The sequence below is a fragment of the Phalangium opilio genome, unplaced genomic scaffold, assembly GCF_054372755.1.
Source record: "Phalangium opilio isolate 3A_F unplaced genomic scaffold, DU_Popi_V2 ptg000025l_1, whole genome shotgun sequence".
Taxonomy (NCBI): domain Eukaryota; kingdom Metazoa; phylum Arthropoda; class Arachnida; order Opiliones; family Phalangiidae; genus Phalangium; species Phalangium opilio.
Window position 1 is genome coordinate 559,199 of NW_028324156.1, and position 16,392 is coordinate 575,590.

At 37.1% G+C, this 16,392-nt stretch overlaps 2 protein-coding genes and 2 long non-coding RNA genes across 7 annotated transcripts in view; 3 read left to right on the forward strand and 1 right to left on the reverse strand.

Moving 5' to 3' along the window:
* The window catches only part of PRL-1 (protein-tyrosine phosphatase 4A family member PRL-1), a 38,012-nt gene extending 29,399 nt beyond the window's left edge, over positions 1-8,613 (forward strand). Inside the window, exons 4-6 of one of the 2 annotated variants that reach the window (XR_016383390.1) lie at positions 4,052-4,135; positions 7,078-7,194; positions 8,477-8,613. Coding sequence is in view for 1 of the 2 variants with exons in the window: in XM_089868931.1 (XP_089725057.1) it covers positions 4,052-4,135; positions 8,477-8,513 (121 nt within the window). In the remaining variant the exon portion in view is untranslated. The remainder of the gene's footprint in view (positions 1-4,051; positions 4,136-7,077; positions 7,195-8,476) is intronic. The other variant, XM_089868931.1, reaches the window with a different exon arrangement.
* LOC149691591 (U3 small nucleolar RNA-associated protein 25 homolog) lies at positions 365-2,479 on the forward strand. Its single transcript, XM_089868900.1, has 2 exons — positions 365-2,135; positions 2,211-2,479. The coding sequence occupies exons 1-2, from the start codon at positions 512-514 to the stop codon at positions 2,447-2,449; spliced, it is 1,863 nt and encodes a 620-aa protein (XP_089725026.1). The 5' UTR covers positions 365-511; the 3' UTR covers positions 2,450-2,479.
* Positions 8,614-9,562: 949 nt separating the features above from the next.
* LOC149691592 (uncharacterized) lies at positions 9,563-11,738 on the forward strand. Its single transcript, XR_016383402.1, has 2 exons — positions 9,563-10,301; positions 11,267-11,738. It is a non-coding gene; the product is annotated as an uncharacterized LOC149691592 (long non-coding RNA).
* LOC149691593 (uncharacterized) lies at positions 10,427-15,530 on the reverse strand. 3 transcript variants are annotated; one of them, XR_016383399.1, is made up of 3 exons: positions 15,328-15,528; positions 13,063-13,152; positions 10,427-11,525 (listed from the first exon to the last, which is right to left on the reverse strand). It is a non-coding gene; the product is annotated as an uncharacterized LOC149691593 (long non-coding RNA). The 3 variants fall into 3 exon arrangements; XR_016383400.1 differs by having other exon boundaries at positions 12,276-13,152; XR_016383401.1 differs by lacking the exon at positions 10,427-11,525 and adding an exon at positions 11,800-12,211 and having other exon boundaries at positions 12,276-13,152; positions 15,328-15,530.
* Positions 15,531-16,392: the final 862 nt, after the last annotated feature.

The following is a 16,392-nucleotide window of genomic DNA, read 5'->3' on the forward strand; positions in this document are numbered from 1 at the left end:
CGTAGAGTCTTTCATCCGGGTTTCTTTCCTCAATTTAACCCCTTATTATCGAAAAGTAATTGGTTTCGTGTACCGCAGCGCATCGTATCTGACCTTGACTATGAAGTTGAGTGCGGGAGAATAATAGAATATAATCATTTATTTTAATATTGTGCCTTGTCCATGACCCTTTCAATAAAAATCTTTAGATTATATCTCCCTCTTGGGCCTATTATTATAAAAATTTATTACTTCATACATTTCATTACAAATTCATCTTATATAATTATTGAAATTTCCCGCCTTCGAGTCTTTTCACTTTACTCGCTTATTTACAGCCCTTTTATCAAGGCTACCAACTTTTGAAGTCGTCTGCTTTACCGTAAGTAAACAAAAGTCAAAACGTAGCCGAACACGTGTTCGGTGTGCATTTTTTAATTTGGCTTCAGTTTAATCGTGTTTAAAACAAATTATTAAGCTTATAAATTATTAAAGTTAATGTAAATAAGATAAAAGTCATTAACCGTCCATTATGGAACCCGAAAATAAGAAATGTAAGTTGGAAAAGGACGAAAACATCGAAAATGATATGGTTAGCGACCAAGGCTTAAAGTTGGAAAATGAGGAAAGTGACCGGAAATTGTTGGATAATACGGATTCCGAGGATGAATCGGATTCGGAAGAATTGGACATGATTGCCGATGATCCTTTCGTCCAACATTTCAACAATGAAGGTCTGAATGAAGAGACTTTGTCCAAATTAAATGACAAATCTAGTTGGCAAACTATAAAACTACGTTGGAAAGCCATTGGCGAGATTCAATATACAAAAATAGGTGACTCTGCACCTGTAGAAATGAATAACGAACTGGAGAAGCTGAATATAAAGGACAATTTAATTAGAAACATTCCCTTTGCTTTGAAACAATGCAAGGGTTTGATCAATGCCAATGATCGCCTAACTGATTTACAAGTAGAGACATTAAATCTAATTTCCAAGTATCAGGACTTTTTTTACTCTGAGCGAACTGCTTTAAAGGGCGAGGAAATGAGACTGGCTTATTGTTTGCACCTTTTGAACCATGTTTTAAAGACGAGAGCACTCGTCATCCATCATAACGCCAAGATAAAGAAGAACAAGTTGGATGCTGACAACTTTAGAGATCAGGCCTTCGCTAGACCCAAAGTTTTAATCATGGTACCCTTTCGGGAATCGGCCTTAAGGATCGTGTATACTTTAATGGCCTTGCTCGTTCCACAATCTAAAGGCAACGTGGTGAACAAGAAGCGTTTCCAGAATGAATTTGGTGGAGAGGATAGTGTCATTAACAAGAGATTGAGTCGCCCTGATGATTTCTTCTCCACTTTCACTGGTAACATTGACGACTCCTTTCGAGTAGGCATTTCCGTTACCAAGAAGAGCTTGAAGCTGTACTCTGACTTCTATTCGGCGGACATCATTATTGGTTCACCTTTAGGGTTGAGGACAATCATTGGAGCTGAAGGAGAGAAAAGTCGCGACTACGATTTTCTCTCATCTATAGAAATCCTGATCATGGATCAAGCGGATATTTTCCTTATGCAAAATTGGGAGCATGTTTTGCACGTATTTTCCCATTTGCATTTGCAACCCAAGGAAGCGCGCAACGTTAATTTCTCCAGGATTCGAATGTGGGCCCTTGAAAATCTCCAAAAACATTATAGACAGACGCTGGTTTTTAGCGCCGTCAATGTGCCAACCATTCGCGCGCTCGTCAACCGCCAACTGAATTACAGCGGGCGTTACATAACCGCCAACTTGGAGGAAAAGGGTACTGTCAGCCAAGTGGTGGTTCAAATGCCACAGATGTTCCACCGATTCAACCCGAGTAGCGTGACGTCGTCTCCTGACGAGAGATTCGAATTTTTCGTGAAGAAAATCTTGCCTCATTTCAAGGAAGACGTCAACTCTCACACTCTAGTGTTCGTCCCATCTTACTTTGACTTTGTGCGAATTAGGAATTATTTTAAACGGGAGGGATTGAGCTTCAATCAAATCTGCGAATATACCAAGGAGGGCAAAGTGGCCAGAGCCAGGGACATGTTCTTTCACGGACAGAATCACTTCCTGCTCTACACCGAAAGGTTTCATTTTTACCATAGATACGTCATCAAAGGTGAGAGTCTCAGTGATACCTTATTTACAGCTAGGCCTCATCTTTATATCTTGTTTCACGTTTTTACTTGAAAAGGAGTTCGACATTTGATTTTCTACGAATTGCCAACGTATCCGAATTTCTACAGTGAAATGGCCAACCTTCTTCAACCTAGGATCGGAGCTGATAAGGAGGGTTTGACCAATGAAAGTGTCACTGTTATTTATAGCCGATTTGAGGCCCAGCAACTAGCGGCCATTGTGGGTCACACCCGCGCTTCTCAAATGATTCAATCACCCAAAAAATTACACATGTTTGTCACGGACAAGTTATGAAAATATTAAAATTACTTCACAAAATTGAAATTGTCCTCTGTTTTTGTTAATTTAAATGTGGCGGGAAATGGCTGACTGCGTCGCCATCTAGATGTGTTTATGGCGGCTCCTTATGATGGTCTGCACATCCACTTTTTTAGAAGGGCTCCTGCGCAGGGTTGGAAATAGGACAGGTTTACAAGTCCAAAACTAGTTTATTAATTGCTCGGACCAGTTTATTTATTCCAAAACTTAGGTTCACTGGTCCCAAGTTTATTAATTCGGGGTTCCTTATAAGAATTTTTCTAGCTCACACATTTTCTACCAATTCTACTCCTATGTAGTTAGTACTCCTTGGCTACAACTTCCCTACTAGTACTACAGCATAGTTCACTCGATCACGCGCAACACTGATCGCGCTATAGAAGCCCGTTCAAAGAATTCGATTTACATGTTTAAGCGCGACTTTTGAAGATTATCCAAAAGGAACCCAAAATTAACATTAAGTTCTATGGGAGGAGGTAGCTTTTTTTGGCCAGATCCTTTGTCCTATACATCCGAATAACCTGAAATTTTAATGAGACGTGTGTTTTGGCGTGTTTTATTACACTAAAAAGGGTCCAAGCTTCTAGAGTGGATAGTTTTTCTTATAAAAATTATTTTCCAAAGTCAAAATGATGGCTTCAGTGCTAAGACTGAATATATCTTCGGATGATCGGATCTACTGGTCCCAATGTCCGAAAATTTTAATGAGAGATGTGTTACAATCTATTCTATTATACTAAAAAGGATTCAATGTTTTAGAATGAATAGATTTTTAATAAAAACTAATTTCTAATGTCAAAATTGTAAATTCATTATTTAATCCACAATATCGTTGGATTAAATGGTCCAAATGTCCTGAAATTTGAATGAGAGGTGTGCCACGATATATTCTATTCTATTAAAAAAGATTCAAGCATTTAGATTTTTTTAAATAAAAGTTAATTTCCAATCCATTTTAAACACTTTTCTAGTAAAGTTTTTGGTGTAGGGAAAGAGTAAAAAACCGTTACCTTTATCTAAGAACCATAATTTACTATTAATAAAAAATAAAATAACGATAAAAAACGGACCCCCTTCCACGGGACGGAGGGGTATGAAAGAAGAGGCGGGTCATAGCGTCAGAGGTAAAAAGGAATTACGTATTTTTCACCTTCCCCGTCAGTAACGTCATCAAAACGTACTTTAAGTGAGCCAATAAGATAATTTAAACTTTTAACTACGTGTTGGAGGGAGGGGTTCTATACTAGGCTATGAGTCGGACTGAAGTAAATACTAACCGTTCTCCATCCCTACTTCTAAAATTAAATCTATCCCTGGTATAGTAATTAAATTAGCAACTTGAAAAATATGCTAAACATAAAGGAAAATATTGCATTCACAATAGAGAATTACCAGATTTGAGAGTTGTATTCCCGCCTAATCTAGGTGTAGATTATTAATATCTGTGTATTGAGGAAGGTAAGCTCTTTCAGTTCGTAAAAGGGTCCCAAAAATTTATTTAAAAAATGTATTTCTTTATTTAGTTTGTGAAAAGACGGGCGTAAGTGTTTAATTTTGATCCTTTACACGTTCTTTCAGTAACCTGCATCTAAAGAGATGGGGACCGCGGTTTGGACGTTTCTCTTCATCCCCCCCCCCATCCTCCTGCCGCCATCATAAAAGGTAAGACCATGGACTCGATTTACATATTCTCAACTCTGCATAAGCTTTCAGTAGTAATACTTCTCAAGTAAGAAAAAGTACGTCAAAGTATTTTTAGCCACATCGTATGACGTACATCTACGGTGAGGCTCTTAGTTTGACCTGCCCTGTTGTTGCCCCCCCCCCCCGTCGTGCCAGTATAGAGCTATTTCAGTGGGGGAAAAATTTCGTCTGCTACGAAAATTGGGCCTGCCTTTGAGTGTAGGGCGGCCATTTTATGAGGGTTTTCTCTATGGGCAAATAGCATTGGTGACGTAGCCATTACCCCCTCTGAAATAGCTCTGTATAAAAGTTTTCGTTAGTCGTTGAAGGGAAAGTGAAAGGGAGAGAATTGTGATGAGGTGATATTTTTCGTTCGTCTACTTATGAGGAAGGGAATTATGATAGTAAGGTTAAATAAGTTTATAAGATGTGTTCCATAAGTATGTCACTACCTATACTTCGTAATGCTAGAGGCTTAATGAGAGCTAGTTCAAGAACGACGCGAGAATTGACTATACTCGGTTTTGCAGTCCATCCTCCTATTTAGACTGTACTAAGCCTTTGACAGCGCCTCACCAGGTGTCGTTTTACGAGAATCTATGACGTTTCACCTACGTCACTTCATGACAAGCTCTCATTAACGAGTGACACACTTATGGAACATATCTTATAAACTTATGGAACATATCTTATAAACTTATGGAACATATCTTATAAACTTATGGAACATATCTTATAAACTTATGGAACATATCTTATAAACTTATGGAACATATCTTATAAACTTATGGAACATATCTTATAAACTTATGGAACATATCTTATATATGGTTAAGCTATATATACTCTCCCTTTCTCTTTCAAACGCTTCTGGCCATAAGTTCATGTTAGAAATTTTTAAGACGCGATAAGTATGCGAAGGCATAAGTTGTAAACTAAAAGTTTCTGTACGTGTATTAATTGAACGTTAAAGCATAGCGCGGCTCCTGTGGATCCCCTACAAGGGGACTTTCCTCCTGAGCTCCGGGTTTGGCTTGGCAAAGGCTAGTGGGCGGGATTTATACATGCACGTATAAATCCCGCCCACAAATGCATCCTGCCTTCGCCAAGCCAAAACTGGAGTTCGTAAGGAAAGTAAACTTTTAGGGGTTCCACAGGAGCCGCGCTATGCTTTAAGTATGTAATCATTTTAGCACTGTTAAAGGTAACTCGATCATCGAGGGGATAATCACTAAAACTTTCTGTTATTAAGAAAATCCCGGCAGGGATTTTATATTTATACTCAATCCGAAATAGTAATGTTAATCTCTAGGCAGCTTAACATTACGAGGTGGATAATTTTTTGCGAGTTAGACCCAAGGTTTCGCGACCAAGGGGGTACACTTTTTTTACAACCCAACTTTACATTACTAGCAAAGGCTGAAAAGGTACAATATCTCATTTCTCGTAGTGCAAAGTTAAGTCTAACTTTTTGTAAAGGTTTTAAAAAAATCGTTTAAACCAGCTAGTTTCACGCGGTTTAAATATAGCAGAGGGTGCTTTTATACAGTGCATTGTGTTTTCCGACCATTCCAAATATAAGTTACGATTGAATTTGACCTTTCCAGAACTAATTTATTTCCTAAATAACGCTTCTCCCCAAAAAGACACCCTAATTGCAAAGCATTCTCCCGAAAACGCTTTTCAAAAAATCAAAAAATTAAACAGAAAACCCCATATTTCCATGGTATGTTATCGATTGGGCGTGTTATCAAAACAGCATTGTCCAAAACGGCTTTTTCATAAACGCGTTTGCCATTATAGCCATTTCTCGTTTTAGCGCATTTTGATTACAGCGTTTATATCTTGAGCGTACGAAAGTACGCCTTTTCCAAAATATTGTTGTTTATCTTCATTGACTTCCCAAAATAATATGCCTTTTCCAAAAAAATTATATTTTATATTTACTTCCGATATAACATTACTCCTTTTTGCATAATATTGTTCTTTGTCCTATATACTTAATATAATAGATATTTCCCTCCCTATCAATCACAGTTTGGGCGGAAACAGGAACCGCTGTTTTGGGAAATATCGCTGTATTGAGAAACGCGCAAACAGCAACCGCGGTTTTGCTTCCACGCGGTTTTGCAAACCGCTGTTTTAGGAACCGCTTTATTCCAAAACGCTCTTATGAAAACCGCTCAACTACCCGTGAACCTATTTCCATAATATTCAAATTCCTTGTGTCAAATCACCGGTTGTAAATAAGATGGCTCCTTCCGCCACGCGTCATTTAATAGACCAAAATGTCCTCTTTAAACTAGTGTTCTCGAACTTTACCAAAGCTTTCTCCCGAAAACACTTCCAAAAAAATTCAAAATATCAAACTCCGCATTTATACCCGTTTTTCTTGTAAAATTTCTAATCATAACAAATGTGTGAACTACGCGATTAAAACCAAATTTCTCATATTGATTAAACTTAATTTCAAATTGCAATACATATAATAATTTCTAATTATATTAAGGGTTACTTGTGTGTAATCAGTTTAGCACTGTTAAAGCTAAAACCTCGTTTTTATAATGGCCTTACGATTAATCATTTTAGCAATGTTAAGGGTAGCGCATCGAGGGGCTACTCACTCAAGTTTTCTCTTGGCGTCGCGCTATTACAATTATAACATAAATAAATTTATTGAAGTAAGGATTACTGGTAATCATTTTAGCACAGATAATAGTAGCGCATCGAGGGGCTATTCACGTAAATTTTATGTACGCCTGTTAGTGTTAAGTACTGTACGATGTGGCTACTATTATGAGCCCGGCCTTTGGCCCATCTTGTTTAACTTTTATTTATTAGGAATTTTGTTTAATCAAATCTTTCCTGTTCAAGCATTATTATTTGCCGGTTCAAGCAAATTAATGAATATTTCTGTTTAGTTCTATCATGATTTATCTAAATTTAAATCAAAGTCCTGACTGACAAACTGACTGATAATCAACGCCCAGTCCAAACTGCTTGCCCTAGAAGGCTGAAAATTTGCAGGAACGTTACTCGTAAGTAGTAGGCGCGTACTAAGAAAGATTTTTCCATTCCGCCGCCATCTTAATAAATGGCGCCCCGAAATGTAAAAAATATTTTCTATGCAATTAAGTACGCGCGTTTTCAACCGATTTCACAAATATTTAGTACACTGGTTTGCTTTAACGTGCTGAATGGTCTTTCGGGTTCGATTTTTCGCCATCTTTTGAAATGGCGCCCAGAAATGTAAGAAAGTATTCTCTATGCAATAAAGTCCGCGCGTTTCAACCGATTTCGCAAATATTTAGTACACTGGTTTCCTTTAACCTATAGACGGGATGAATGGTATTTTGGGTTCGATTTGTTGCCATCTTTTTAAATGGCGGCCAAAAACTTAAAAACCCTTCTTTATGGAATAATGTCCGCGTGAAAAGTAATAAAAATGCATCCCGACGGGCTGACGGACCGTGCCGAGTGCCTTCGCTCCTAGGGTGCTACAAAAATATTAGTCATTAGTAAAATCTACACATTCTTTATATCATTTTAGAAAGAAGTTCTTATTACACGTGAGCGACGTCTTGTTATAACGAAGTTATAACAAGACGACCCAAGGGCTGGGCTCGTAATAGTAGCCACATCGTACCATACTTCGACGCCCGTCTTTTAACAGTGGTAAAACATGGTACCCGTAAAGAAAATGAGAGTGAAGAGCCCATCGATACTCTAACAAAAAATAAGAACCCTTAATCCTTATTTCAATAAATTTACTTACGTTATAAGTGAATATCCTGGGCCACAAGGTAGTACTTTCTTTTAAAACTCTTCTCGATTTGTGGACGTGTTTTGGGAACGTTCCCCTTTCGCTAGCTCGAGATAGAAGCTCTCCAGGAATACGGATTAACAAAGCTTGTTTTACAAATACGAAGGTGCATTTTTGTTACTATTAAGGGTTGGTCGCTTTAGAAATTGAAAGCTCAAGGTTTTTACATCTGTTATTTTTGTATACAAGGTTGGGTGGGGTTTTATCTTCACTCGCACTTACATATTTCTTTTATACGCTTAATCTATACATGGTTAATAATATTTACGCAGTTTTAATTTTCACAATTAACTTATTCCATAAAAACGCGCAAATTGCTTTCCTAATTTTTCAACACTCGGTGACTTCACCCCATCCTCTCTGGACGCAAAAGCATAATGCTACGTTTTGCATCCTAACAACCTCTTTTTCCACCGTAGGATATTAGCGTGGAAAAATAGTGGAAATTCTAAGCCGATTAAAATTTGTTAATAATAGAAATTTCTTATTATTTTCAGTACCTGGACTCATCACTCGGAAGTTACGCGTTTATAAAAATATTCTTATTATTTTCATTATTAATCTTTTCAATAAAATCTAATGTATCAATGAAATATATTTCAAAATAAAAACTTGCATTAATATTTATAAAATATTATTTGATAAAATTATTTCTATTTATAAGCTTATTAATTTTATTATAGTTATGGCGTCAAATAATAAAAAGAATAAAAGACTTTAACCAAAGTTATAAAAAGGATTACCACATTTTTGAAAAGTATTATTAATTTTTATTAAATCCGAATTTATCTGATGGAATATATTTCGAAATAAAATATTGAATTAGTATTTATAAGTCTGCCTGATAAATTTATTTTTACTTGTAAGCTTACTAATTATATTTAGTGACTAAGGTATAGAAACTCGCTTCATACCTCTGAATTAGAGTATGATTAAAGTGCTTGCTCAACATAGTAGAGCCGTCAGTCGAGTATGAATATTTTGAATACAGTTTCAAAGTTATAATGAATGATTTTATTCGAAGTGCATTGCACTGAAGCGTGTCGTAGCAGCCACGTAAAACAAACAAACTAATGCTTTAACTAGTGCTGGTTACATAACTGTGTGTTTGCTTATGTGTGTGGTAGTGAACGGATTAAAGGTTGCGTCTGGATTACGAGTAATTATCGAGGGGCTACTCACTAAAAACTCGTTAGTGATTTTAAACGGGATAGGGATTTGGGGTTACTTAGGGGCTATGGGTTATTATTATTATTAATATTAACGGATAATTAAGCATTAACACATTTGCCACTAGGGGCGCTGTATACGTAGTTACGTATTTACTGACATCTAAAACATGATAAAATTCTGCTAGACATTCGTGTAAGCAATAGATAGTTCATAAATTGCCGCTAGGGGCGCTGTGTACGTAGTTACGTATTTACTGACATCTAAAACATGATAAAATTCTGCTGGACATTCGTGTAAGCAATAGATAGTTCATAAATTGCCGCTAGGGGCGCTGTGTACGTAGTTCCGTATTTACTGACATCTAAAGCACGGAAAATTTTTGCTATGACGTCATATCCGGTGACGTGGCCAACGACGTAATATCCGGTGACGTGACCAATGACGTCAACTCCGATGACGTGATCAATGACGTCATATCCGGTGACGTGTCATGACGTCATATCCGGTGACGTGTCATGACGTCATATCCGGTGACGTGTCATGACGTCATATCCGGTGACGTGTCATGACGTCATATCCGGTGACGTCACCTATGACGTCATATCCGGTGACGTCAGCTATGACGTCAACGAGGTAATTGACTTGTGACGTCATGACAGATGTTAATGGTAATAGGTAATGATTGTCCATTCAGTTTACCTAGCCTTCATTCATTTAGGCCTAGCGTTCATTCATTTAGTAGGCCTAGCGGTGTTCAGCTATTTGAATTTCATGCCTGGGATATGGCGCACCCGAGTTCGCGCATAGGAGCTTTTAGCGCCACCGCAACGTTGGAAATTTACTTAGTTGATCGTTCGGGGTCAGCCGGTTCATTTGATGCCTGGAAGCTGTCGAGGAAAGTCGCTTGGAAAACATCTCCCGCTCAGCTGATTGATACGGGTCATCCAGTTCATTCGTTCCCGTGAGCCGTCGAGGATAGTCGCTTGGAAAAACCTCTCCCGTTCAGCTGATCGTGACCCCGGCCTTTGAAGTTGATTCTTGATCGGTCCGCCATTTCGCTGATCGTTCTTCCCGAGGATGCAAGCTGAATTCGAAGCTCTTCAACGTACTTGGCGGCCATTGCTTGGCCTCGTGGTGCTTTAACAATCCGTAAGCCTAACTTTATAATAATCCAAACTCATCTAGCCCCCCCTTAAATTATTTATTTTATTTAAAGTGCTTAAATTAATTAAGTAGTGTTAAATGTTAGTGAATTTTATTTATTCATAAAAAAATGTTAGTGAATTTTATTTATTTATAAAAAATCAAGTACCACAAATAAAATTTTACAACGAGATGCTGTACAAGAGAGAATCCCTTAATAATTAGTTTAGGGCCTATTATTATAAGCTATTAAGCGGGGTACGTAATTAATTTAGATATAAAGCAAGAGATTTTCGGAAATCAGATATCGCCGAGAGAATTTTAGAACACGAGGCCAGTTGCCCTAAGCCTAAATTAAGCCTTTTCCCATTTAAACCCTAGTTATTTACGGGGTCTGTCAGTGGGAATAGTTTTAAAAAAAATAAATAGCGGGTTTTCTAAAATAAGTTTAGGGGCTATTAATTAATTTAGAGATAAAGCGACAGTTTCTAAAATCAAGTTCCGCAAAGATAATTTTAAGACACGTGGACAGTTGCACTAAGCCTAAGTTAAGCCTTGTCCCATTCGGACTAAAGTTTTTATTTATGGGTTCTACCTGTGGCAATAGTTTTAATTTAATTTAGGGGATATTTTAAATTATTAAGCTATTAAAAGGGGGGCGCAATTTAATTTAAATAAATGAACGGTTTTCCTAAAATTAATTTAGGGGATGTGTTAGATTATTCAAACTACGTTATTTAATTTAAAATTAAAAGGCAAGTTCTCCTAAAATTATTTTCTATCCAATTATGGGAAGTAATTTGTTAGCCAGAGCATTTATTTAAGGATGGGAATCACGGTAGTCAACCTTTCATTAATTAGGGCTGGAAATTGGTCTTTCTCTCTAAACTTAGTAACCAGTTTTTTAATTAAGGATCGCCCAAAAGTAGGCAATGGTTTAAGATGTGTTATTAATATGTTTTCATTTATAGATGCAGATGATATTCTTGGATTTTCTGTGTCTGGTCATTATATGATGTATCTTTCCCGATAACTGACGATTCCGAGACTTATCATTCCTGATGACATTCTTTGTTGGATTAACGTTGCACGATGACTTCCGCTGTTCTGGACTTGCTATGTATCATTCCCGATGACAAGCTTTGTTGGATTCCGTTACACGATGTCTTCTTCCGGACTTGGCAATCTCTCTCAACATTTGGGTCGAAGTTACGGAGAAAATCATCGAAGCTAGAAGACACAAAATTCAACTTTTTTACTTGAAAATTTTACATGTAACCACTTATTTTAGTTTTTTTGCTTGCCATTTTATATGTAACTACTTATTATTTTTTTCGCGTTCAAACTTTAACTTATATAACTCTTTAATAATTTTTTTGTTCGAAATTTTTGTAAACACTTGGTTTTTTTGTTTCTTATTGAATAAATTTTGCCTTAAACCTCGTTCTTTCTTTTCTTTAAATTTTTACGATACTAGACTTGGCTTCAATTTTTTAATGTCTGGACTTAGGGGTTTTTTTTGACCCCTTTTAGGCTTATTTTTTAATAAAATAGAGAACAAAATACACTTAAAACATTTTTTTTATAAAAAATTATAAAAAAAATGACTTTTATGAAAAATTTATTAAAAAAATAAAAAAATTATTAAAAAAACCATAAAAAAAGGTCAAAAAAACTACCCTAAGTGTTTTTCGACTATTTTTGTTCCTTCCCCAATATCGAAACTTTAGATTTAAACTTAAGCTACCACCCCCAAGGTAAGCCTTGCGAGCCCAATTTAAATTTAACAAGTCCCTGGTTAACTCGGGAATTATTAAATTTAAACTAAAGCCCGCTGTGGAGCCCCCAAAACCAGGAAACTTCGTCCTTAGCATGGGATTTCCAATGAAAGTCCACTCGCAGACGTCCAATTCTTCCTGCGCAAGAAAAAATTTAATTAATATTTGTTAAAAGGCACACGATTAACTTGAAATTAATTACCTTAATACGAAAATCCACTCGAGTATTCTCGCATGATGCGACGTTAAAGGTTCCGGCATAAGACAAATGACTATTATTTGGCAAATAAATGGCACACTCTTAACATTAATAGGGAAAGAATACCATAAAAAGCTAAGCCTCGCCTTAAACCCGCTTAAAATCGTGTTTACTTTAAAGGAGAAAGCGTATAAGCAACCTTCTACCTTAAACCTAAATCAGAAATTTATTTAGATCCTACAAAACTCCCTCAACGAGTTGCCAAACGCTTTTCCTCTAAAAATATAATTAAAACCATAAACTAGATACCTTAATACCGCAAAGGGAATCTCACCCTTGAAATCCTGATTACGCTTTCATTATTCTTAAAAGGGAGGGCTAGGACCAGTGTTCACTTATTCCATAAGTAAGATTTTATTTATGTCCTGGCGAAAAGAAAAATCCCTAAAAATTAAAGGACACAGCGCTTCCCTTCTAACAATAAATAGAATAATAAATTATAAACTAAATACCCTAATAATGGTCTAAAAGTCGCTTCACAAGCTGTCTAAATAGTTTTGCTAGTGAGATTCCCTTTCAACGGATAAAATCAAAGTGTAGGCCGGAATTAAGAATGGAATTGTCCTGTTAATATTGCTATAATTACTATTAATAAGATTTAATTATTGCACTAAGGGCCTAAAGTGTTTCACACGCTGTCTAAATAGTTTTTGTAAAGAGATTCAGTTTCAACGGATAAAATCAAAGCGTAGATCCGAATTAAGAATGGAATTGTACTGGGTTTATTGACCTGATTAATATTAGGTGCCATTTTTTGCCAAATAAATAGTTATTCATTCTAGAATCCAACATAAATTGCTCCTTTGGAAACGGATGATGGCTATAAAAAATAGAATTCAAACAATCAAATACAAATTAAAATTATTATCAACTTAAATTGCACAAGAATTTTCAGGGCCGGATTAAGCAATTTTACACCCGGGGGCCGAGATAATGCGCCCCCCTTAAGTCGAAGGAACAGCAAATGTTGCTAAAGAGGGAATAGTTTAACTCAATGTGCCCCCAACAAGCGTTGCGCCCGTGGGCCACTACCCCCTCTCCCCCGGGCCTGACTAAAACATACTCAAAGGGCATCTTCTCATCTCTAGTAGAACCAGAGTTATGAGTCTCCAAAGTTGGGTGTAACAGAGTTCGTACAAACTTTTTGGAATAAAATTCCCTGACTTTTCCAGGTTTTCCCTGACTAAATTCCACAAATTTCCAATAACGTGCATGGCGAACATATATGAAAACCAATCTAAACTCACTCGAACCATTTTTGCACGAGCTGTTAGTGATGTAAAAATATGGCAACTATTTCGTTTAAATTGAACTTTATCTAATTAAATAATAAATATATAAATAATTAATAGGTCCATTTTCAACTTCCCTGACCTTTTAGACCCATTTTAAATTTCCCTGACTTTTCCAGGATTTCCAGGTCGTGTACGAACCCTGTGTAATGCTATTTCTATGGAGGGTCTGTTTATGAACATTTTTCTCAATCACTCGGCCCTTTTTACTCGATCCCCAAGATTTTAGTATGGTTGGATTGGGGGGGGGGCGGAAGGGGGGAAATAGGACTATAGCATACTTAAAGGGCATGTCCCAATCTCTAGTAGAACCAGAGTTATGAGCCTCCAAAGTTGGGTGTATGTTAGTGAACACTATCCTCAATTAATTGGCCCCTCTTTACTCGATCCCCAAGATTTTAGTATGGTTGGATTGGGGGGGGGGCGGAAGGGGGGAAATAGGACTATAGCATACTTAAAGGGCACGTCCCAATCTCTAGTAGAACCAGAGTTATGAGCCTCCAAAGTTGGGTGTATGTTAGTGAACACTATCCTCAATTAATTGGCCCCTCTTTACTCGATCCCCAAGATTTTAGTATGGTTGGATTGGCGGGGGGCGGAAGGGGGGAAATAGGACTATAGCATACTTAAAGGGCATGTCCCAATCTCTAGTAGAACCAGAGTTATGAGCCTCCAAAGTTGGGTGTATGTTAGTGAACACTTTCCTCAATTAATTGGCCCTTTTTACTCGATCCCCAAGATTTCAGTATGGGTGGATGGGGAACTGAATGCGCCCCAACAAGCCTTGCACCCAGGACAGTGCCCCCTCAGCCCCCCTTTAATCCGGCCCTGAGGGTATTATGAATAACATCAGTTTTACTTCCAAATAAATCATTTAACGTAACTATAAAAATAAATACTAATACTTTTTAGGGTCAATCTTGAAATATCAATTAAATAATCACATTGAATTTCTTTTAAACCGACTAAAAAGATTGAATAGTAAAACCAGGAATAAATGCAATGCGCAATTAATAAGATTAATTTGAAATATTTTGAATAAGTACGACATAAATGTGAATCACGAATACTGTTTGCATTTTACCACAACTCCCCAAAATAAACTAAGGCTATGTTTTCTACAAACAAAGGTCGTAATTAAGAAACCTATTTTGCACGCTTAACAATCAACTCTCCACTTTTTTTTTCTTTGCTCCTGTGGGGGAATGTCTATGAGAAAACCTTACAGCTCCGAAGAACATAGAGGCACATACGGGCCATTATAGTTTGAAGTACTGTTTCAGCGCTGACTTAAATTGGGGAATAGATTTTAATGATACAATCTCAGGGGGAAGTGAATTCCAAATGGGGACCAATCTACGAAAAAAGGAGTGCTTAAGCTAGTTTTTACGGGCATATCCGTGGCATAATCTTTTACCATGTGGGAGCGATAGAGAGGGCATCAGAAAAATAAGTTTGATTAGGGGAGTTTAAGATATTGAACAAGCTTAAAAGGTCAAAATATTTGCAACGCGTTGTTAGGGAAGACCAACCAAGAATAGAAAGTCGAACTTCACTTGGTAGGTGTCGGAGTCTAGTTGGGATTCTGGAGAGACAACCCATATCAATTGCGGAATGGGGGTAACGTTTAACTTCCATTTGGTTGCGATAAAATTTAGGTATTTAATCTAAATTAACCCTTAATATATAAATGAAATATTTACCTGGAAAGATCTCTGTAGGCACCACTGAAATAGGCTTCAGCCTTCAGGCCAACTCCCAAAAAGCCCAGGATACTAAGCCTTGGTCGTAGTGTGCCAACCGTATTTGGCACGGTTAAGCATAAATTTTCCACTTGCGACGTTTAATTTCCGATCGGTTGCGATAAAACATTCGTATTTAAAACAAATTAACCCTTAAAATATAAATAAAATCAAAATATTTACCAGCAAAAATCCAACAAAAATTCGCAGCAGCCAGTTGTCTCGGAAAACGCCCCAAAAAGAACCCAGACAGGGATGCCAGATTGAAAACCTTCAACCCGCCAAAATCAAATTGGAAACAAGCCCAAAGAACCGCCAATCGGTGTTTCGAAAAGAAGCCCAAAAACTGCCTAAGATATAAACTATCCAGCCCAAAAACAAACCAAACATTTATCGTGAAAATTTGAAATTAGTTTTTTTTAGAAATTTTAATGCAAATTCAATACTGACACCATTTTTAAAACGCAAAACAAAATGAAATCATTTTATTTAATCATGAATTATAAGCCGCTCAAAAGGTTTGACAGCACCATTTGACAGTTTTTTGGGCATTCTAATGATCTTCCCCTATTGGCGGTATTTTAAGTACAGAAAGCCAAAGAAAAACCCCGACAAGTCCAATTTCCAGCCAACAGCCAACCCTTTTATTTCAAGCCAATATTTTTGAGAAGAAGCCCAATATGGCAACCCTGAACCCAGAATGAAAAGGCTTATTGCTTGCAAACATGGACCGCTAGATGGCGCTGCTGAAGTTAGTCAGACTTCAAAATAGAGTGCTGTCAGAAGCGCCGGTGTGACGTCACCCATCCTGTTTTCCCATAAAGAAAAAACGGTAACTGTCATGGCCGCTCATTGCTAAAGGCAGACTCGTGACGTTTAACCTTGGATCTGACGTCACAACTTACAGCACTCTATATGGCGGGAGCGTGCGTTTCAATTTTATTGTTTCTATTTTCTAAACGAAGCTAAACGAAGCTAAGCTAAGCTAAGCTAAGCTAAACGAAGCTAAACGAAGCTAAGCTAAAC